The sequence below is a fragment of the Abramis brama genome (genome assembly GCF_963993115.1).
Source record: "Abramis brama genome assembly, chromosome: 7".
In the NCBI taxonomy this organism is placed as follows: Eukaryota; Metazoa; Chordata; class Actinopteri; order Cypriniformes; family Leuciscidae; genus Abramis; species Abramis brama.
The window spans coordinates 9,173,627-9,197,183 of record NC_139969.1 but is presented as its reverse complement, the minus strand read 5'-3'; the positions used below and the strand labels follow the sequence as shown (position 1 = coordinate 9,197,183).

At 36.3% G+C, this 23,557-nt stretch overlaps 2 protein-coding genes across 5 annotated transcripts in view; one reads left to right on the top strand and one right to left on the bottom strand.

The window, feature by feature from the left end:
• camsap2b (calmodulin regulated spectrin-associated protein family, member 2b) overlaps positions 1–23,557 on the top strand; it is a 59,159-nt gene that overhangs the window by 23,164 nt on the left and 12,438 nt on the right. For all 4 annotated transcript variants that reach the window (XM_084119625.1, XM_084119623.1, XM_084119624.1 and 1 more), the window contains exons 4-6: positions 13,159–13,236; positions 18,998–19,139; positions 22,626–22,765. In XM_084119625.1, the coding sequence (XP_083975751.1) occupies positions 13,159–13,236; positions 18,998–19,139; positions 22,626–22,765 (360 nt within the window). The remainder of the gene's footprint in view (positions 1–13,158; positions 13,237–18,997; positions 19,140–22,625; positions 22,766–23,557) is intronic.
• Positions 146–16,195, bottom strand: LOC311086644 (sterile alpha motif domain-containing protein 9-like). The gene is made up of 3 exons (XM_084119621.1): positions 15,983–16,195; positions 12,672–12,746; positions 146–5,235 (listed from the first exon to the last, which is right to left on the bottom strand). The coding sequence occupies exon 3, from the start codon at positions 5,232–5,234 to the stop codon at positions 294–296; it is 4,941 nt and encodes a 1,646-aa protein (XP_083975747.1). The 5' UTR covers position 5,235; positions 12,672–12,746; positions 15,983–16,195; the 3' UTR covers positions 146–293.

Sequence of the window (23,557 nt, the reverse complement as noted above, 5' to 3'; positions counted from 1 at the left end):
TAAATATTATTTATATACAAACATAAGGTTGACAAAAGTTACATCTGATTACATCTCATATCATCACATATAATAATTAAATAAGAATTAGTGTGTAAAGTGTAAAATAACTGATATCATTTAAGAATTGGCTTCTTGATTGAAAATTTAATTATAAAACCATTCCAATAAATAACAAGACAGCCTTGCAGAAAATCATAATGACCATGCACAATTCTTATTTTCTTCTCCAGACTCTGGTTAAGAAGATCCTCTCTGTCAGTATATTTAGATGAAGGACAGAAATGGACAGTTCATTTATCCATTCTCATGTCTGCATACTGAATGTCATAGGCAAGTGGACCATCAATAGCGAAGCCAATGTAGAAAGTCACCCTCTCTGTACTATGACCACTTCTTAGTCCTCCAAGGTAGGTGCGTCGCACAGGGATCTTTAGCTTTCCATAGTCGGCGTAAAGCTCACCAAGCTCCAACGTGCCGTTTACTCTGAAGAGCTTGTCTTTAATTGCCTGTTCTTTGAAAATGTCGGCATTTTGCCATAGGACATTACGGTCTCTTACTTTACTGAAGTCGCTATCAAGGTTTGCCTTGGAAACCAGTCTTTCTAATCCATCAGACTTCCCCAGATAGAAGTGGGCAATTGGATTTCTGACTCTAAAAATGTGTGAGAGTTGCTTTCTGGAGGATTTTTTTAGCATTTCCACATATGTTGTTATTCGTGGATCAGTGTTATTTTTTCCAGGCCAGAGCAACAATACAGCAAGGTAGTAAGGCTCTGGGTGTTGATGCTGTGTTCCAGCTTCTTGCAAGATTTCTTTCAAAAGATCAGCAAGTTCTCTTTGGGTTTTTGTAAATTGCGAACTTGGTTTATTCAGCTTAAGAATTATGTGGGCAAGCAAATGGTTTGTTTTGTCCTTGAGAGATTTGGTAACACAATTCTTGTAAATGAATGTATGTTTTTCAACAATTTGCTCGATCATGTTTTTTCTGAACTCCAGAAACTGAAGAATTCTTGGGAAATTGTTTGCTCTGATTTCCTCTAGGAACATTCGACATTCCTCAATTTCCATGTTCATGCTGAGCTTTGGTTTACGTTTTTTCTCATTTAGTGTTTCCTCTGATGAAGAGCAAAAGATGGAGATGTATTTTTTAAAGTGATCAGAGAGCTTTTCCCTATTCTTAAACTGCTTTTCTTTGTCAACAATGCCCTTTTCTCTTGTGTAAGTGAAGAAAACTTCAAGGAAATCAAAGGTTTTGTCTACTTGTGTCTTCAAAGAAAAAAGGAATGGTTCATACTCCTTAAGAATATCAACCCGTTTGTTGTTAGCATCATTCTCTAAAATGGGAAAGTTTGTTATGGACATTTTTCCTCTGAAAAACTGCTGAATGTAATCATCTTTCATGGAGTCCCCCTCCTCGAACAACGGCAGACCCCTCACAATGTCAAAGACTGTCATAGTAATGTCAATCTCGCTCATGTGTCCAGATATGTTGTAGGTGTTTGGTTTCCTATGAAGTGTCTCTTCCAGATCTGTCTCATCCAGATCTGTCTTTGACAATATTTGTGCCCTTTGGAAAGCTTTTATTGCTGCATCAGCTAGATCGAGATATTCTTTTAAATCATCAGGTGTGGATTTTTTGTTCTCTTGCTTTTTGCAATCAATTTTATGTTTTAGCTCACTTCTAGAGACCTGTCCAACTGTGTCAAGAGTATATGAATTCTCTTTGATGGTTTTAGCTTTGTTTGCCCAGTCCTTTGCTAATCCAAAGTTCTTTTCATTCAGATAGAAATGTCTTGCTAATGCTTGAGGAATTACAAAGTCCTTATCAAATCGTCTTGATGCCTCTGTAAAGATGTCCTGGATTTTTTTCAGTCCGTCATTCTGTTTATTGATGTCCTCTATCAAAGGTGAAAAGAGTGTGTCTTTCTCATCACCTTCTGTCTTGCGTTGTCGTGTGATTAGCATGCTTTTTACTGACTGCAAGAGGTTGTCTTTTCCTATTCCACTTTTAAAAAACAAGTCAAAATGCAGCAAATTTTGGACTATGTCAGATCTTGTGATTTTATGTGTCTCTTCTAACTCCTTGACACACTCTGTTGCAATACGTTGATGAACGAAACGGATTGCTTTGTACACTCCACACACCTCAACTTCAAACTCAATTAGCAAGCAGGACTGAGGTTCCATTTCATCCAAAACTGTTTGCTTCACCCATAAATTTCTTTTAATGCCAAGAAAATCCTCACACAGTGACACAGAAATTGCTGATTCATCCACATAGGAATTCAGTAATGCCAGAATTGAGAGAAGTTGTGCTTGTTTTCTTTCAATATCAAGATCTTTCAGAATATTACGAGTAACATTTGTAACATACTCTTGACTGAAGTTTGTTTTCATGATCATGAAACTATAGAAATTTTCTGGTTTTTCATGCGTTTTTTGCAGTTCCTGTAGTTTCATCTCAAAGGCATCCATTTCTTCTTTAGATAGTGTTGCTGTGATGTACTGACTCTCAATGACACTGTTTGAGAATCTCACTTTTGGAGTTTTTGAACGTAAACAATTTAAAACGACAACAAGTGCATTTGGAGAAATTTCCTCAAGAGTTTTTCGTATACAGTGCTGAAGTTCCACTGTATTTTCCGTCTCTTCGGAGTCATCAACTAATAAAAGTACTGGTGTTGTCTGTGAAGTCTCATTTTTTCCACATCTTACCAAGTAGGCAACTTCTTGTGCTACATCAAGTTTGGAAAAGGTGTTGTCTCTCAGAACTGCACAACGGAAATCTTTCCTCAGGTTCCACATTATATGCATGGCTAAAGTGGTGCCTCCACAACCAGGGTGATGAAAAAGATTTAGCATGACGCATGTGCTTGTTGGATTTTTTGTTTTAGATTCGATCATACGTTTAAGTTGATCATATTTGTCCCGTTTTATGAATGGTTTTGATGTATTTTTTTCTGAGAAATAGAAATTCCACCATTTCACTTCGTCACCTCTGTAGAAATCAGCTTCTGTTTTAATTTGTAATTCTTGGAATTCTGGACTATTCTCATCAAACACATTCTCACACTCATTTTCACAAAGGATCTGAAGAGAAGGCATAAGGTCCTCATCGTTCTGTTCAAGAATCACTGAACTTCCCTCAGCAGATGGAAGAAGTTTCTGAGCATTTTGCTTGTTCTGGGCCAGTTTCAGTATTGTCCCATTGATTTCACTGAGCTCCAGGTCATATACACTCCGGTGACTGATGTCATGTTCGCATCTGGCATGAATGAAATCTCTCCATTTTTGAAAGGAAGCATCTAAAGTACAAATACATAAAATGTTCTCTGTACCCCCAAGGTTTTTATAAAATGACATGAATGTGTCAAACATTGGATCTTTCATGGCTTCAACTGTGGAGAGGAGGAGGAATATGACTAAGAACCGTCCTCTTGGAAGAGTATCACGGTTGCAGAGGAATGAAATCATGTCTTGTACCTCTCCTGCTTTGTGTATTAACCATTCACTTGGTCGGAGTGGTCTGTCAGATTCAGTGTCGATGTCTTCTCTGCCATTACAAAATACCCAACTTGTTTGTTTGTACAAGTTGAGATTTTTCACAACTTTTCCTGGATCCGCATTGAACTGACTTGGCATGTGAAGGTTTGCAATTCGAACTTTTCTATAGTTGTTGCAGGACCCATTTACTACAGAGTTAGAATCATAGTCAAGTACACAGAACAATCTCAATATTGTCATGAACTGAAGATGCTGGAGTTGTTCAGAGTGGCTTTTGTTTGTAACAATGATGAAGTAATCATAATTATCCAGTTTGCCGCTTCCACATGTCATCAGATTCTTCAGCTTTTCCCCTTGGTTTGATGTTCCTTTGCTTTGAGGCCTCTTTTCTGCCTCTTTCCTCATGTCATCCAGAACATTTATTTGTTTATTTATTCTTCTCAGTTCATCTTGCATGTCTTTTGGATTACCAATTTTATAGATATCTCGTGTTCCCGCTCCCTCTCGGATGAAGAGTGATTTTCCTTTGATTTTCTTTTTCCATTGATTGTCCTCATCCAGAGTCTGGATATTAAACAGCTTACCCTGAACTATGCTGTGGGATGGAACAACATCCACCTCTATGACATATTTGCCTGATAGGGTGCCGTCAGGGCAGAGTACTTCTACAAAGCGTGGCTGCCTGATGCATGCCTTTGCTTCGTCTGTGTGCTCTTCAAAGTATGATTTAATGCCCTGATTAAAATGATCAATGATAGTGTCCTTCTTGTCAACACTGACCCCAATGATCTCAGCATGTGCATATTGAGAGTCTTTGGAGTCTGCTACACCAAAGTGGATGGTTCCATTTGTGCGGATGTTCATACAACCAGCAGTAAAACGAAACACCTCTTTATTGAATTTTTTCTTCATCACATTCATATCATCTGTTCTGCCCATAAACTTGTACTCATGAACTGGATCGATCAGATTGCCTGGTCCTGTCTCTGGTGGTAAAGTGTAATTTTGAATGTATCGGTGAGAAGCAGAATTCTGATCAAATGGATAGAGAGTACACAAGTGCTGTAAGGATCCAGACTTCCTCATATGCTTTTCTTTTTCAGCTACTTTATCAGCATTCATGTACAATGTTTCAGGGTCAGCTGACTCTGTTGGTTCGGTTTCTTTGAAAGATGTACAACTTGAAGTTCCTGAAAGTGGAATAGTTTTGTTTTGTGAAGGGGACGCCCTTACAGGTTCATTTGGTTGTGAGTATTCTATTGGAGTGCTTCTTTGAGAAATTTCATCCATTGAATCTTTTCCCATAGAATTAGTCCCTCTGAATTCAGTATTTTCTTTTTTGTGTGATTTTCTCTTTGATTTTTTACCATCTTTGAATATTTTTGTTTGATCTGTTGAAGCTCTGTCTTTGTTTTCCACTGTTGTGTCCGGTCTGGCCTCTATGTGTTGTGTGTGGGAATGGTCAGAAGAATATGATCCTTGTTCTTTCATTTTTAACTTCTCTAACCGGGTGATAATCTTAACAGCAGGACCATGCTTAATACCAAGATCCAGTAGATGTTTGAGCTGGTAACAGACTAGTTCTTCCCCTGATACTTCTCCCTCGTACAGCTTATCTGCATGTATTTTATTCACTTGAATCACCTCAGTCAGCCAGTAGTAAACTTGATCTCTCGTCCAGTCCTCCACTCGAAGAGGAAGTTCTGTCTGTTGACTCATTGTAGCCATACTATAACAAATAATACAAAAATAAATAAATAAAGTGTGATTTCTATGCAGTAAACAACAGTCAAATGCACAGACCAGTGTACAGTATAATAAGCAAGAGCATTTGCACTTTTACCATACTTGAGCTGTATGCATGTATGTACATTAATCAATGTTTTGTTTACATTTGAATGAAAGCTTACATTAAATATTTATCATATAAGATAATCATGTCTCTGCAGCAGACTTGGATTAAATGGCTTTATTCATATTAATCCCTTTTACAATGGAGGGACAAAAATCTCTTTCAATAAAAATATCTTAAATGTGTTTCAAAGAAGAACAAAAGTTGGAACTAGATGAGTGCAACATATTGTCTAGATAGCAATAGAGAGTGCATGCATACACTACGTGATGTAGTCTAGTATGTTAAAGTCCACATGAAATCAAAATTGACCATATTTACTTTGTTTGCCTAAATTGATCGTTTTGTGGTGAACAATTCATCCATGCAAGTCAATCCACACAAAAAAATGTTTTGGCTTCGTAATCTTTAATCAAAATCTGAAAATGCCCCTCCCCTCTGCATTGGAGGACCTTCCCTGATGACGTAGGTTTGACGGCTTGGTTTGGGAAACGCTTAACCACTCCCCTCAAACCGTTAGTCTGCTATGAGCGAGAGATGGAGAGGAGGAGCGCTAGAGTAAAACCCTGCCCTCTGTTCAATATTCCGTTTCACTGGGAAATACGTCACAACACTGGAGAAAAGTCGTTTGCAACTTCCGGTTCACGCGGACTTTAAAGACTAGTGCACAGGCTCATTTAGAGTGTACACTTTCACTGCCTGATTTAGTCTTATAAAATGCATTTAGAATGCCTCCAATATTCAAGATAAGGGGGCAAAAATACCTCTTTATGTCTTTTATATTTAAATCATTTAATATAGTTAATCAATATCACATGAAGAGGGCTGTTTTTTCACCAAATATCAGCATGATTACAAATGTGAATTTGATTATATACAACAGTTCAATAAACAAGAAGTTAATATTAAGACTTACATTTTAGACACAATAGCAATAGCCTGTTTTTGTTCTATTTTATCAATGAAAATAGTTCCAGACAAAGCCACAAGGCTGTTTTGCATCTCTGAGCAACACACTGTGGTGAATGAATGAATCGTTTGAGTGAATGATTCAGTGACTCACTCATTAAGACAGTCAAATGCTTAGTTCCTGAATGAATTGGTTGAAACTCAATGGGCCCTATTTTAAGGATCTAAGCGCATGTTCTAAAGGGCACGGCGCAAGTGCACTCAGGGCATGGCCCGAATCCACTTTTGCTAGCTCAACGACGGGAAAAATGGTCGGTGTGCCCAGCGCAATGTCTTAAAAGGCTTGTCCCTATTCTCTTAATGAGTAATGGGTGTGTTTTGGGCGTTACGTGCAATAAACCAATCAGAGTCTCATCTCCCATTCCCTTTAAAAGCCAGTTGTGCTCATGCCTTGGCGGATTTGCTATTTACATGGCGGAATTTTTTAGCGGAAAGACTGAACGCTTCCCCAGAGAGGAAACGGATCAGCTCGTGTGCAATGTTAAAGGAGAACTCCGGTCAATTTTAACATTGAGCTCCTTTTTTTGTAAATTTGGAGTGCTGTCAATACAGAGAACAATGACAAAAATCGGTGTTGCCTACACCGTGTTATCCTCTTTTTAAAATTTGCACCCTGTTGACTTCAATGGGGCAAGTTTTAAAGCTGCTTTTAGCCTCTTTTAGCCTCTTTTAGCCTCGCTCATACCTGTATTTACATCCTGTTTTCGGTGGAAGTCCATAGTAATCGATTGTCGAGTTCACGCGCGTGATCATAGGTAACTAAACCTATGCGCGTGAACTCGACAATCGACTACTGTGGACTTCGACCGAAAACAGGATGTAAATACAGGTATGAGCGCTGGCTTAAATAACATCATTTTTATTAATATCTTTCACATCTACTGCAGTCAGATTCACCCGTGATCACTCTGAAGGAATCACTCACATGACCTGTGCACTTGTAATGACACATCAAGGATGTTAAGAGGCTAAAAGCAGGTTTAAAACTTGCCCCATTGAAGTCAACAGGGTGCAAATTTTAAAAAGAGGATAACACGGTGTAGGCAACACCGATTTTTGTCGTTGTTCTCTGTACTGACAGCACTCCAAATTTACAAAAAAATGAGCTCAATGTTAAAATTGACCGGAGTTCTCCTTTAAAACGCACAAGCAGACCATCTACAGGACAAGCCAGATTCCACCATATCCTTATGTACACACAATATTAATCTTTTACATTGTAATCTTTTTATTTTTTAATATTTGCCATGTTTGTGTGCTGCTGCCCTGTGTGTGTAATAATCAGAATGTATGAGCGTTGTAGACCCGCCTATATTACTAACGCACTCTTTAAATAAACTTTTTTTTTCTTTAACAAAGATTAATTGTACCGTATTTAATTTACACAGACAGTGTTATTTTACATTTTATTATTCAATCTGAATACACCATAAAAACATACATTCATTTGTATCTTTGATCTATTGTATTTATCAATGATTGTACCGGTAATTTGTTTATTATTTTCTAAGCAGATTCACTCCCCTACAAAATTAACCCAATCATTCTAGAATGATTAATTCTTTCCAAAAAGAGCTTTTCAAGTCTTCTGGTGGAATTGTATTCATATTTAAACAAAATTGTTTTTCCAATACCGTGCAGCCCTACATGATTATGTTATACATAATACATAATGTATGTTATAGACTACACAATATACTTGATGTTCACCATAGACTGTAAAAAAAGTTCACACATATGTTCATGATGTATATATATTGGGGGTTGAAAGATTTCGTTCGACATTTATGTGATTAAAGTCGAGTTGACGTTGACTAGTCGCTGATGACGTCATCGATGAACATGAACCTCGAACTAAGGCACAAACGTAGGTTGCCTTGTATGCACAGCTATGGCTTATGACACGGCGCTGACAAGACTATTGAGCCTAATTTTATCTGTTCTTTTGTCTTTGGGTCATTATATTTCTCACAGATTTCTACACTCCTCTGACACGATCCACAGGTGTAGAGAATCTGCTCATAATAAGACACAAGTAATACACATTTCCAACCACTAGGGGGCAGACAAAACATTAAGAAAGAAAATAGTAACCAGTCAAACTACATGCAACATGTAACACATTAAAACACAGCATGCCACAGGAAAAGTGTTCAAAAGCATTGCATCCATTACAAATATTTATATTTATTAGAATATAAAAAATGTTGTAACTTCTCATTAATGAATTCATGTAATTTCAGTGCTTAACCCCATTAATGACAGTGGCATATTTAATCTAAATGTGTATATCAGATGTAAAACATAGTTTAAATCATTCTTTTATTTATTTAAACTGTTATTGTGAACATTGGTAACACTTTATAATAACTCACACTATGGATCTGTCAGGGTGTGTGCAGGCAGAAGATGAGGAAGGCAGAAGGCTCCAATACAAAGTGTTTACTTACAAATATAACTCAAGCGATACAAAATGGCAGGATACACACACAGGTTGTGACATTACATAGACGAGAACGGACCAAGACTGACTGAACAGAGGGAACTAAATACAGACACTGATGAACATAAACCAGGTGACACAGATGAAGGTGATTGACAAGACACAGGTGATGATGATGAACTAATGATGGTAGACATGGCAATGGATAAGTGGCGGGAAAACAAAAGACATATGACTAATAAGGCTGAACAGAAACACAACAGTTACAGAATTATTAGTTAAGCATTAGTAAATAGTTAATTCATAATTTATAAAGCATTGTCCCTAATAGATATTAGTAAGCAGTTTATCAATACAGCTGTCAATGCTTTATTCTTGCTTTATAATGCATATCTATAATAGTTGTCAGTGGTTCAGAAGATCATTTAGAAAGTGTAAAAGTAAATGATTAATAAACTATTTAAAAGTACATTTATACATCTTATTATTTAGACATATAGTAATGGTTACTCAGTGTGTTAATAAATGCTTTATTAACACATATTCCTACTGTATTTCATGATTAATTCAGGTAATTATAAAACATTTAGTAGTGGTCAGTTAACTATTTTTGTGAGCTCATCTAAAGTGAGGACTATTTATGCCTCGTAAAGCTTTTACATAGGAGTTTTAAAGGTTCAGTTATATTCTAAACAGAAAAATGAAACAAACAGAACAGAGAGTGATAACTATTTCAAATGTGAAAAGCCATAATTTGTGACTCAATGTTTGCAATGAATTTTCACTCTTCAACAACTGACAACTCCTAAATAACTTTATATAAAACTTAATAAATTTGTAAATAATGTAATACTTAATTTAAAAATGATAAATTAACCATTAATAAAGTATGAAAATACAATTATTAAACACATTATAGATATGCTTATAAATCAAGAACAAAGCATGTATAGCTGTATTTATAAACTGCTTACTAATGTCTATTAATGCTTTGTAAATGATGAATTGACTCTTTACTAATGCTTAACTAATGATCCATAGCGTACAGTTATTATAAAGTGTTACCTGAACATGCACAGTATTTATGAAAGATTTATGGTTTTCCTTCATCTGCAGTCAGATATGCAGACAGTCAGCTTCACTAAACGGCCCCAACGTGCTTGCTAGCGCGGACTTTAAGAAGGGATGTATGTTTGCTTCAAGTGATAGAGTGAAATTATATTTGTATCTTCCTGTTTATGTGTCCCTGGATCACAAAACCAGTCATAAGTCGCATGGGTATATTTGTGGCAATAGCCAACAATACATTGTATGGGTCAAAATTATCGAATTTTCATTTTTGCCAAAAATCATTAGGATATTAAAGGAACACTCCACCCATTTGCATTAAGCTTTGCATTGTTAGAAACCCAGTCATACTATTGAATGGTCGTGCAACACTCTCTCATTTTCCCCTGAGACGGGAGAAATCCGCCCCTCTTACACTTCCTCCCACAATGACGCAAAATTTGTCATTTTGCGTCATTGTCGGAGGAAGTGTAAGAGGGGCGGATTTCTGTTGAGACTACAAGCACTAGTTCCCACCCTTTCAAACCCGCCCATAGGGGGTTGGACCTAATGCGCTAACAGACCTATCACAGATCAGTGCCAGTGCGTTTGATTTCCAATGCCATCCTCTTTTTCCCGGACATGTCCAGCCGTTGAGATCGTCCAAAATGTCCGGGATTCGGCTTTTGCTTTCTGCGGTCGCCATTCATTGTTTACATGCACACCTTTTGTTTCAGTCTAGCTGAATTCATTCCGATTGATGAATCTGAATGTAGTGTTTACATGAACACTAAACAGGTGATCGGTTGATGTGCGTTTTAACATTGCTAAGAAAATACCCGCTCCTCCGTGAGAGATGCGAGACCGGTGCGTCTCAGTAATGACGCCGCCGGCCTCGCGCCGTTCTCCCGCGCCCCTCAGCCTCGTCATGCTCGCCACAGTAAAAATAATGAATGGCGACTGTAGAACGCAAAAGCCAAATCCCGGACATTTTGGGCGATCTCGAAATCAAGTAAGCAGGTGCTTTCATCCACATGAGCCAAAAATACATTTTCTGGCTTTTCTTAGTCTAGAAAGCTCCAAATTCAAAAATAATTTCACATTTCTTCTACATAAATGACCTATTTTAAATACACATTCATCTTTCCAGAGGTGGAGTATCCCTTTAAGTAAAGATCATGTTCCATGAAAATGTTTAGTAAATTTCCTACCGTAAACATATAAAACATTTATTTTTGTGAGTGAATGCAGCACAGTCGCGAAAATAAATTGACAACTTTAAAGGCGATTTTCTCAATGTGTCGATTTTTTTGCATCCTCAGATTCCAGATTTTCAAATAGTTGTATCTCGGACAAATATTGTCCTATCCGAACAAACCATACATATATGGAAAGCTTATTTATTCAGTTTTCAGACGATGTATACATCTCAATTTCAAAAAATTGACCCATGTGACTGGTTTTGTGGTCAGGGGTCACATGTGTAATTTTCTTTAAATTTTCTGTCTAAAAGGGATTTAACTCCAACTCATCATCGGTGTCGCCAAACTGCTCCGTCTCTAAAATGTTCGTACGCATGGGTCAGAGTTTGGGTGCAGGTGCGCAAATTTTCCCGTCAAGTTTGTTTTTATAAATCACAACATATGCATCAGAAGTGGCGTACGCCTCTTTCAGGGCCTGTAAATTTCAGGGTTATAAATGAGGCCCCAGGTCCGTAAGCATCACAGATTAACTGCGATCTGTTGCATAGTAAAAATATGGCCTTGTCAAAAAAGGTGCAGTGCTTTTTACAATTGGGTCGGGTCATGTTCACACCTTGAACTAACCGTACCAGAGTTTGTTTGGAACCGGACCAAGACCACCTCTTCAGCTGGGTCTCGGTATGGTTGTTTGGTCCGCACCCGAGTGCAATTGCTGTATTCACATCTGCCCAAAAGACCCGCACCAAGGTGGGGAAACAAACTTGAGTTCGATTCAGTCAAACCAAACAAGTCAGGTGTGAATACATCATTTATGTCTAAATGAGGAACGCAGCGGAGTATGTGTGAAACAGGCGTTACTCATTTAGACATTTACTGCCACCTTCTGGCAGTTTTAGTTTCCTATTTAGAGTATAATATTCTGGTCATCAGACTGTTTTGGTCTGTAAATATATCTAAATACCAATTCAGACCCAGTTTGTTTTTAAATATAGTAATATATTTCTATCTTTATATATTTCTCCTTCCCGCTGTCTGCCTGCCATGCTTCTCCAACCACTGTGTGGAATTTAAAAGAGCGTGTGACATCATGTCATAGCAATAAAAAAATGACATCAACCATAGCAATGAGGTCAACCCTGCCTTACTCTTATATTAAGAGATCCTTTGTAAAACTTAGCTAAAACTAGGAACTCTTTGGAGGACTCCTATTGGTAAGATAAAATTTTGTGAATACAACACCTATTTTTTCTTTGGTTTGGTCTTTATATTTTATATGCTGTTTGGTTTTTACAATTTTGTTTCTCTTTGTTTGACCATGTTCATTATGTCTTTTGCAACACTAAAATCTAAATGAGAGTTTACTTGATTTCCTCATGTATATTTAATGGTTTATTGTTAAAAAAGACTAAAATTATTCTATGAGTACACTAAAATATTACTTGAACTCTTAAAGTGATGTATTTTTGAATCAGGCACATTTTTTGACATTCAAACACATTTGTCCATTAGTTTGTCCATTCATTTTGTGATGACAGACAAAATTAAATGTGTGTTTATGGTGTTTAGCATCATGCTGTAAACTAAAATCTTAAAACTTTCCTTTTGTAGAAAGTAAAATATATCAAAATAGTATGTTCTGTTGTTTATCTTACCTCTTGTGGAGTATGAAACACTCTAAGCTCTGTCCATCCTTGTTTTTTTCTCACCTTGTGTTACCAAGCATGCCGCTGACAAGACAAATTAAGACAAAGATATATTTAAAGTTAAATCCACACACAGTAATTCACTGTTTCAGCAGGGGTCCATTACTCTACAGGATCATTCATAATTGCACAGAAATGCAAATATGAATGATCATGCATATTTGCATCTGTGCATTGTTTCCTTACATCAACTGTATACCTTGCCCAGGTGTCTTGAAATTTTTCTTGAAAGCCATTCAAGGTTTTAAAAAAACCTTTAATTTAGATCATAGACTTGATGTAAATACAAACATGAATGGGCAGTTTATTTCTAAAATGTGTGTAAATGAACCTGTTAGGAGAATGCACAGAAAAAATGTGTATGAATATGTGATTTTGTTCTGTGTTCCTATGTATGCTACATGCTTATTGTAAATGTGTTCATTTTCCATTGCAGGTAAATGAACATCTTAGAGACCTTTTGGCTCAAGAACAGAGAGTACGAGAAATAGGAGAACCCTGCACAGTTCAGAAGGTGAGGAAATGTTCAGAATATTTTGAGTCTGAAACAACTATTTTTTCTGTAAAGTCCCCATGCAGTCAATAATTGTATTCCTTAAACTTATCTTTGATAATCAAAATGACATATTTCATAAATGTTCCAGTGAAAATAGGTTAAAATAGGTTAAATGTAACTCTACACCATTGCTTTAGTATACGGATCCATGTATTTGCAAATTAGTCCCGCCTGTACTCAATCACACCATCTCGGACTACCTGATCCACTAGGCTGCGTTTACACTTGGCATTAACATGCGACCTGTATCCGGATGTTGTCCACATACACATTGAAAAGACAAGTGTAAACGCACTTCTGATCGGAATGTTATCCGATCGTGTCCAGGTCCAAAGGTAGTCGAGGACGCATTGTGATCGGATCTCATGTAAACGCAATCCAGCCATCGTATCTACATTCAGAGGGCGACGTCCTATAAATCCCCCCCCAGTCTTTCCACGTGGCTGTCAGAAAATAATGTCCAGATGCAGTTTAGACAAGAAATTAAATTTATTTGAACCTTACAATAAACGTCAATCTTTAAAACAGTTTATTTAGACTTACATGATACTGTGTGTGTCATTTTTCATTTTAATTGTGCAACATTATCTGAACGAGGAGATCGCCTATACAATTACTGTCAGTCATGAGATCTTAATGAAGAGCTGCACGCTGCTTTGCCAGAGGAATAATCGGAATACACATTTTATTTTTTAATGTTTTAAATGTTGATTGTTTTTATTGTTTTAGCATGTTTATTAATCTCCCATTTCTATCAATATAGTAATTACACTCTATAACCTTAAACCCCGATGATGTGACTTGTTTAACATTATCAAGCCAGTTATTTTTGTAAGATCAACTCTGGAAGTATTCCTTCGTTCAAAAAACTTAATTTGTTCTAAGACTGGAGATTACATAGGAAAGTAAAGTGTGTGAAAGCAATTCAAACACTGTTTAATTTGTATCATCTTTATGCTTAATCTGGTGTCGTGCCACAGACCTAATTTAAATATTATGCTGGAAACAGAAATCCGATCGGTTATCCAGATACAGAGCCATGTGAACAAATGTAAACGTGCCATATCCTGATTGGTTAATGCCAGATCGGATCACGGTGATCGCATGTTAATGCCAAGTGTAAACGCAGACAGTCAACTATATTTAACTCTACACAATGGCAAATGGAAATATTGGTTTAATTCAGCCAAATATATGTTTGAACCAAATATGTCTACTGATTCCGAAGAAGAAGAGGAAGAGCAAATTATACAGGGGTGCTAGCATGACTCATCCTCAAACGAAAGCAAGAGCACCCTCAGTTGATACTGTAATATAACAACGTATTACAGCTTGAGAAATCGTACAGCTTGAGAAATCAATTAAAATTTCACTGTAAATCTTTTTTTTTTTTTTTTTTTTTTTGAGTTAATGCAAGACTGGGTGCTGCTTTGCAGGCTGTTCTTACTAAAATACAGTCACAATGAAGGTAGCGTTGAAGAACACTTCCGTAAAAACATGCTCAGTGCCTATAAACTGCTTTCAAAAGCAGTTTTATTGTTTGCCTGCCTTTGTAACTTGACACACCTAAACCACAGCAAACTCAAACACACCCAACCCACAAACACACTTTGCAAAACAAAGCAGAAAAATGAAGTGAGCGCGCTGGATTTTATTTGGAACCATTTTACAGCTAGAGTTGCACCTTCATCATTCATGACTATAAGTTTGCGTGATCATTCGCAGACCTTTGTTTTGTGCAAATTTAAGTTGTAATATTGTGCCCTTGATTTTCATCACAGGGCGTCTTTAAATTTGGATTCTGTTGAAAACTGTTTATAGTGATACATTAATGGCATTAAATGGCATTAAGTGATAAACGATGATAAATGCCACTACCGAGTCTTTGTTTACTTTCATCTTACAGAAAGATTTTGATCTGTACATGAAAATCAAGTCAACTGAAACACTTTCTTAGAATTTCTACATGTAATTATCATGGCTACACTCTCAGAATAAAAGGTACAAAAGCTGTCACTGGGGGTGTTACTCTTTCAAAAGATACACCTTTGTATCTTATTTACTTTTAAAGGGTGCATAATAGTACCTTAAAGGTACATATTAGTACCTTTTGAAAAGGTACCGCCCCAGTGACAGCTTTTGTACCAGTGTACAGCTCACACAAACTATGCCATTCCTTTGAGGTTAGACATATCCTCATTGTCCAGCTTAATCATAAATCGCACTGCAGATTTTTGGGACAATCTAGTAAAGTCAATCCACAGAAAAGTCTACAGTCAAAAAGTCCATCAATAAAAAATAAGCTTTCACATGTACAGTAGTCAACATTTAAAGTGGATCAAAAAAGTTCATCAAAGCTGTCTTAGACGAACGGGTATTTTGTTCAAAATTCATGTATAATTTTGATTAAATGTTTTGATCCACTTCAAATTTTGACAACTGTGTGTGTATATATATATATATTTATAAAGAAATTAATGTGAAACCAAAAACATTTCAAAGCTCTTATACCAATGCAGCACTTAAGGCTTTTATTTGCATAGTTTCTCTGATATATTTACTTTTGACAAGTATTTCAATAATTAATAAATAGGCTAAATTTAAATAATATTTATAGAAAGTAGTTAAAAATATAACATAGCTGCTAAACAATTAGTATATCATTTTACAGCTTGAGAATCAATGAAAATTTCAGTTTACTTACCGTGGAAATCTTCTTTTTGAGTTAAGGCAAGACTAAGTGCTGCTTTGCAGGTTGTTCTAACTAAAATATGCATGCAAATACAGTCACAGTGAAGGTAGTATTGAGGAACACTTCCGTAGGCTATAAACATGTCCAGTGCCTATAAACTGCATTCAAAAGTCCAAAGACTAGTTTTATTGTTTGTCTGCCTTTGTAACTTGACACACCTAAACCACAGCAAATTCAAACACACCCAACCCACAAACACACTTTGCAAAACAAAGCAGAAAAATGAAGTGAGCGCGCTGGATTTTATTTGGAACCATTTTACAGCTAGAGTTGCACCTTCATCATTCATGACTATAAGTTTGCGTGATCATTTGCAGACCTTTGTTTTGTGCAAATTTAAGTTGTAATATTGTGTTTATTTTGTGAAGGCCTATCTATATCTGACTTATCTCATATAGTATGTATTTGGTTAGGAATTAACTTAGTAAAGCGTGCCGGAGATCAGCTTCAGTGCATGCAGCTCAAACAGCAATGGACAACTAATAATGACTATGATTGGGACTGTCATATATTGTAATGAACAATATTGTAATAAATCGTTGTGAATTATTGTGGTTTAGTTGCCGTTTTTAGCGCGCTGTTCCAGGAAGAGCGTGTCCACAACAGGAGCACACATTCTGACAAGCACGCATCTGAGACGGCGCTGTATTATTTAGACACGTTATATTTGCGCTATATAACTAGCACTTTATTTAGATTAAAAACCCTTCTCATTCATTTGGTGAGGAACATGGCGTTTTGAGCAGCATTTGCGCACACTGTCATATGTTACTGCAGTAGACACATATCGCAATATCATTAATTTAAACGACGATCGATAATGGAAATTTGTTTAAATTGACATCCCTAGTCGACACATTACGGTAATTGATATGATTAGCCTTTGGCTTGACTACGTTATCAAACAGCTAATAATGTGTTGCTAATGTTACACAAACCATGTTCCCGTTCACCATTTCAGAGTCAGACAGCTCCCTTCTAAAAATCAGTGTCCTTAGAAATAATGATAGGAAAAGCCCTGGCCACACATTGACAAGATTGGTTAAAAATTTGTGACAGTTGGAGAGAATACACTGGTACACTGCCGTTTTTAAGGAGAAAATACTGTGGTGTTAATAGCAATACCAAATAGCAATGGTGTTGACTGATGAATGCATACATGGTTTGGCGTATTAAAACACGACACAGACATATAAAAGCATTAAAAACTTGATTTTCACCACAGGGGGTCTTTAAATTTGGATTCTGTTGAAAACTGACTACAGTGATACATTAATCACATTAAATGGCATTAAGTGATAAATGATGATAAATGCCATCTATCGAGTCTTCATTTACTTTCATCTTACAGAAATATTTAATTTTCAAATGACAATTAAGTCTAGAAAGTAGTTAAAAATGTAACTGTAATGTCAGCGGGATGAAGAAGACGAAGGTCAAGTGAAGATACAAAAAACTCAATATTTATTTCCATAGGCAAAATCCAAACAAACTCGAAACAGAGTGCTAGTGCACAAACAATAACCAGCAGTGAACAGAGAAACAAGGGGAGCTTAAATACACAGAGATAATGACAAGACAACAGCTGAAGGAGATGATGATGAGTGAACACAGGTGCTGAGGATGGTGATGACAATGTGCAGGTGAAGAGGATGATGACGGAGGATTCTGGGAAGTGTAGTGCAGACACAGACGAAGACAGATGGTGAATGTGACAGTAACATAGCTACTAAACAATTAGTATATCATTCTACAGCTTGAGAATCAATGAAAATTTCAGCAGTACTTACCCTGGAAATATTCTTTTTGAGTTAATGCAAGACAGGGTACTGCTTTGCAGGTTGTTCTAACTGAAATTTGCATAGTCACAGTGAAGGAAGGGATGAGGAACACTTCCGTATAAACATGCGCAGTGCCTATAAACCGCATTCAATTGTCCAATGTCCAGTTTTGTTTACCTGCCTTTGTAACTTGACACACCTAAACACACACACAGCAAACTCAAACACACCCAGGGGCGTAGCAAGCTTTTCAAAAGTGCGGGGGATGGATGTAGTTTGTTTGTTAACAATAAAAACGATGAATACAATGACAGAAGGGTACAAAAGGTATAACATACAAGATATAAAAAGCTTCCCATTTAAATGAGTGATAACCTACTAGAAAAGTATAAAAACACACTCGGAACACATGGAAAATAAGTCAAAACTCTGTTGTGAAAATACACAACAGTAGACTTGCTAAAGAATAAGAATCAGAAATACTTTAATAATCCCAGGGGGAAATTATTTTTGTTACAAACTCCAGATATACAAACAACATATACTGTATTATACAAACAACATATACTGTATTATACAAACAACATATATTAAGAACAAAATATAAATATATATATATATATACACTACAGGTCAAAAGTTTTAGATCGGTAAGATTTTTTATGTTTTTAAAAGAAGTCTCTTCTGCTCATCAAGGCTACATTTATCTGATAAAAAACAATAAAAAAAATTAATATTGTGAAATATTATGACAATTTAAAATGACTGTTTTCTATTTTAATATATTTTAAAATGTAATTTATTCCTCAGATGAAAGCTGAATTTTCAACATCATTACTCCAGTCTTCAGTGTCACATGATCCTTCAGAAATCATTCTAATATGCTGATTTTATGCTCAAAAAATATTCATTATTATTTTCAGTGTTGAAAACAGTTGTGTACAATTTTTTTTCAAAATTCTTTGATGAATAGAAAGTTCAAAAGAACAGGAATATTATTATAAATAATTACAGAATTATTTAATTAAATTACTTGTGTTACATATAACATATAGATGTTATATGTAATACAAGTAATTAAATTAAATAATTTTGTGTCTGTTTCCCTTAACTGACTCATGTCTGATTATTATGCATTTTAACAATCTTGCTGTCATGGCAACCATTCTGTGTGTGTAATCCACAGGGGCGGCACAGGAAAGAAGACTCTAAAGCACGTCCGGCTCTTTGTTTCCCCCTGGTGGACAATCTCCTGAAGGACAACACAGACGGCTGCGCACTGGCTGCACTGCTGCACTTTTACTGTCCTGATGCTGTGCCACTGGAAGGTACTGCTGCTGAAACTCTTCTTTGTGATGTGAGAAATATCGATCTGTTTCTCCTAACAAGTTTCAACCTTTGTCTGTTAAGCAGCAAAAACTGTTTTCAACATTGATGATGATAATAATAATAATAATAATAATAATAATAAAGGTTTCTTGAGCAACAAAACAGAAAATTAGAATATCTGAAGGAATGTTTTTTAAAATAAATGCAGCCTTAGTGAGCATAAGAGACTATATAGGTACTGTATATATATATGTATATATATATATATATAGAGAGAGAGAGAGAGGAATAAGTTGCTTTATATTTATAGAGTGGCATTGATATGTAATGATGACATGTCAGGAAAGGGCCTTAGCTCATTGAGTGGTTCTGGGGCCGTGATCAGTTGGTTTTATTGTAGACTTTCTCTCTAAATTAAAGGTATAGCTCATCCAAAAAAAAAAAAAAAATCTGTCATTATTTATCCACCCTGATGTTAATTATTTTCTTCTGTAGAACACAAACGTTTCGGGGAAAAAAATTAAGTTGCTTTTTGCCGTGACCAGGGGCTGTCATTTTCTAAAAAGGACAAAAAAGTAGTCCATATAATGTATGCTCTGCATTTCAGGTCTTCTGAATTTATACAGTGGCTTTGCATGAGGAACAGACATCAATCTATATGGAGTTAATGATAACAGATTGTGCATTTTTTGGGCAAACATTTAATAAATTATTTATATTTTTATTTTATTTTATTTTATTTTTTGAGGAGAATGTCAGGATTGGGAAGTGCCATGAGTTGGACTCAAATTTGTGTCAGCCGCATGAGCACCAAAGCTTTTTGTGTCATAGAATGTGTTTTAACTGCGTGTCAGAGTATGTGTTATCTGTATTTGTGTTACTATGAGTTGGTTTTTTCATGTCATCTGTCTCCTTGGTTACTGATTGATTAGTGTGCTCCTGATGTTGTTTTGCTTGATTAGTTCACTCTATTTAAAGGCAGGGTAGGTAGGATTTTTCTAAAAAAAAACATTCCAAATTTGTTTAAACTGTCTTTATATACCAATACATAATTAAAATGTAAGTACTCTGAGAAAGAAAATATAAAAATCGAGTGACTGTAGACCTTTTAATCTGCAATAAACACAGCTCATTATTTCCATTCACTCCCACCCCCTCCCTTCTGAGCTCCTTCCAAAGCGACGCCCCCAAAACACATGAACGCGCGACGCCAAACGCTCAGGCTCAGCTGGAAGACGCATTTATTACCTGAGACGAGTGGAGAGGAAGGAGCGCAGTACATACAGTGACATCATGTCAGAATCACATGTAATAAAATACCTAACTTTATCACTATGAATATAAACAAATAAGATTTCTTTTAGTACTCACTATCAAGCTAGCATATCGATAATGGTAAAGTTTCATTCGGTAACGAGCTATATTTATAAGGCAAAGCTAAAAACAGGTTGCATTGATACACGTTTTTCCATTACCATCAGTTACACTGTGATGAAGGTGAATTTCGTGTAAGATTCATAACATATACGGTGTTTTGCATGTAAGAGTTTCCATGATGAAAACATTGTTGACTCTAATGAAGACTAATGTACACTCCGAGTCCGGAGACAAGTACCGCATCGTCGGTTCGAGGACAGGTCCGGGGTTGAGGGCGAAGCAGAGGAGGTCGTTCAAGAGTGCGGGCAGGGTCCGAGGAAGTAGTTTTTGCCTTGTTTGCCTTCGCTGACTGCATATGCAGGTGCTTTGAGCTGAATATTTCCGGGAACGGTGGCAGGGCAGCGCACGCAGTGGTGCTCGGGCACGAGACATGAAGGCATCTGATTGGTTCTTTACATTCGCACCGAATGGCAGTGATTGGTCAGAGTTTTTACTGTCCTACAGCTGCTACAGAGGTCAGATTTTTTTCATTCCTTTTTCTGAACACATAATGTATTGACTACTCTCAGAATGGAAGGACCATTTCACCCAGTATAAAAAAAAATGTTTCTGAACAGGATTACCTACCCTACCTTTAAGCCCTGTCTTTCCTTTCTTTGTCCGATCTCGTCTTATGAAGTTTGGTTGTTCTGTTCCCGTGTCTCTAGTCAAGAGTTCTCTGAGTATTTTGTCAACTTTGTTTTTAAACACTGGACTGCTGCACTTAAATCCTGTTTATTGGTATCTTTGCCTCAGCCATACATGACACTGCTAGACCACATCTCTGACATTAAACTGTACAATAAGGATTGATTTTCTAATCTTGTACTAAGACTACTAAAGTTTCTTGTGTAGTGTGTAGACTAGACTTTTCCTGGAAATTGGCCTATAAGAATATTTTAGTCAGAAAGAAGTGTGTCTTCATTTAGTTTCATTGAGAGGTGTTGTTTAGTACAAACCCTCCAACAGAGGCCTATACAGATAAACCCTCAACAAAATACTCTGCCCCTAATCTGGTCCTGTAGATAACAGACGTACACACACAAACAGCATCAGGAAAACTACATTATCCACTAAACTCTCTCTGAAGTCCCTCATGACAGGAGCATAACAACGATCAAATATTCAGGGTCAGCTGAAGGACACTGTCTCTGTCTTTTTTTTTTAAGTGACTTATGACTGACTTAATGGCAGAGTTCTTTTAAAATGTGTTTTAAACTCTGCTTAAAAGAAAATAAGTTGTACTACAAAAGACTCTCGATTACACTGTTTGGTGTAAGATTTTTAAGGTGTTTAAAAAAAGTCTCTTATTCTCACCAAGGTTGCATTTATTTGATCAGAAATATAGTAAAACTGTAATATTGTGATATTGTGAAAAATTATTACAATAAAAAATTCACATGATCCTTCAGAAATAATTTTAATATGTTGATTTGGTGCTCAAGAAATATTTCTTATTATTATCAGTCTTGAAAACAGTTGTGCTGATTATACTAAAGTGAAATATTTTAGTGAAAACCGTGATAGATTTTTTTCAGGATTCTTTGATGGATAAAAAGTTCAAATAGAAGGTGCCATTTATTTTAAGGTGCCATTATTACAGTGTAATTATATATTTAAGTGCTGAGTAATAATAAATAACTACATGTACTTACTATAGGGTTAGGGAAGGATTAGAGTTTGGTTGAGGGTTAGTTGCATGTAATTATGCATAATTTACTGTTATTACTATGGTAAGTACATGTAACATGTAACAAAGACGCTGTAAAACAAAGTGTTACCGTTTCTTGATATGAATGTGGGTACATGAGGGTGGAAGAAGAAATGAGTGAAAGGAATAAACAGCGAGTAGGAGTGCGTGAATGAAAGTTTGAGAGAGAACAGAGGAGCAGTTATTCAAACATAAACACATCCCCACCCCGTGACTCGGAGGATTCTGTTCATTACATCACGCATTCTGTTCCCGCCCTCAAAGACTTCATTGGCTTCTACTTGTGTTTTGTCTCCACCTCCTCAGATTAATTCATATCGTCATTGGCTGTTATGTGGTTTGTTCCCTCCCCATCCAGATATCTGTATCAAAGAAACAATGTCATTGGCTGACAGTCTGTACAATCTCCAGCTGATCCAGGAGTTCTGCAGGGAAAACCTCAGCAACTGCTGTCACTTCACCCTGGAGGATATGCTGTATGCCTCCAGCACCATCAAGGTAAAGCCTGACATCCACGTGCAGCACTTCTTCACTTCACTTCACTTCTCTTTACTGATACCATTTTACCGAAAGATTGATTGATAGATTTATTTAGATCGATAGATCATCTTGACATGTTTTGATGGAATGCTGTACTGATTTTTTCACATCTCTTGCATTTGTTTTTGCACATATTTAATGTTACATCACTATTACTGTTAACATACCAAGAGGTATGGATTTGAACAAACCCTTAACTCTAAATTTTAAACTCCTTGGCGTACACCGTTTATTCTACGGACATGAACCTCAAATTGTGTGGCTTATTGAGGAGATCTGTGCTTTCTTAAAGGGATAGTTCACTCAAAAATGTTGTCATCAATTACTTATCCTTATTTCATTCCAAACCTGTATGACTTTCTTTCTTCTGTGAAACAAAGATATTTTGAGAAATGTCTCAGTGTTGTTGTTGTTTTGTCCACTGGAAGTCAGTGGTCACCAAAACTTATTGGTTACCAACATTCTTCAAAATATCTTCTTTTGTATTCTACAAAAGAAAGAAAGTCATACAGGTTTGAAGCAACATGAGGATAAGTAAATGATGACAGTTTTAATTTTGGGTGACCATGATGGTGTGTTGCATGACAATTTAGTTTTGTGTGCTGATTTTATACCACCATATTACTGAAGACAATAGTATGTAAGCTGACTAACCAGTGGAAAATAGTATTGCTTGTTTTTCCTGGTATGATTTAGTATCTGAAGTTTCTCAGATGTTTCAACAATGAGTAGGATGCGTGTTTCCCATTT

Bases quoted from the DNA above. Each gene is read 5' to 3' on its own strand.
- LOC311086644 (XM_084119621.1), bottom strand. From the start codon at position 5,234: ATGGCTACAATGAGTCAACAGACAGAACTTCCTCTTCGAGTGGAGGAC.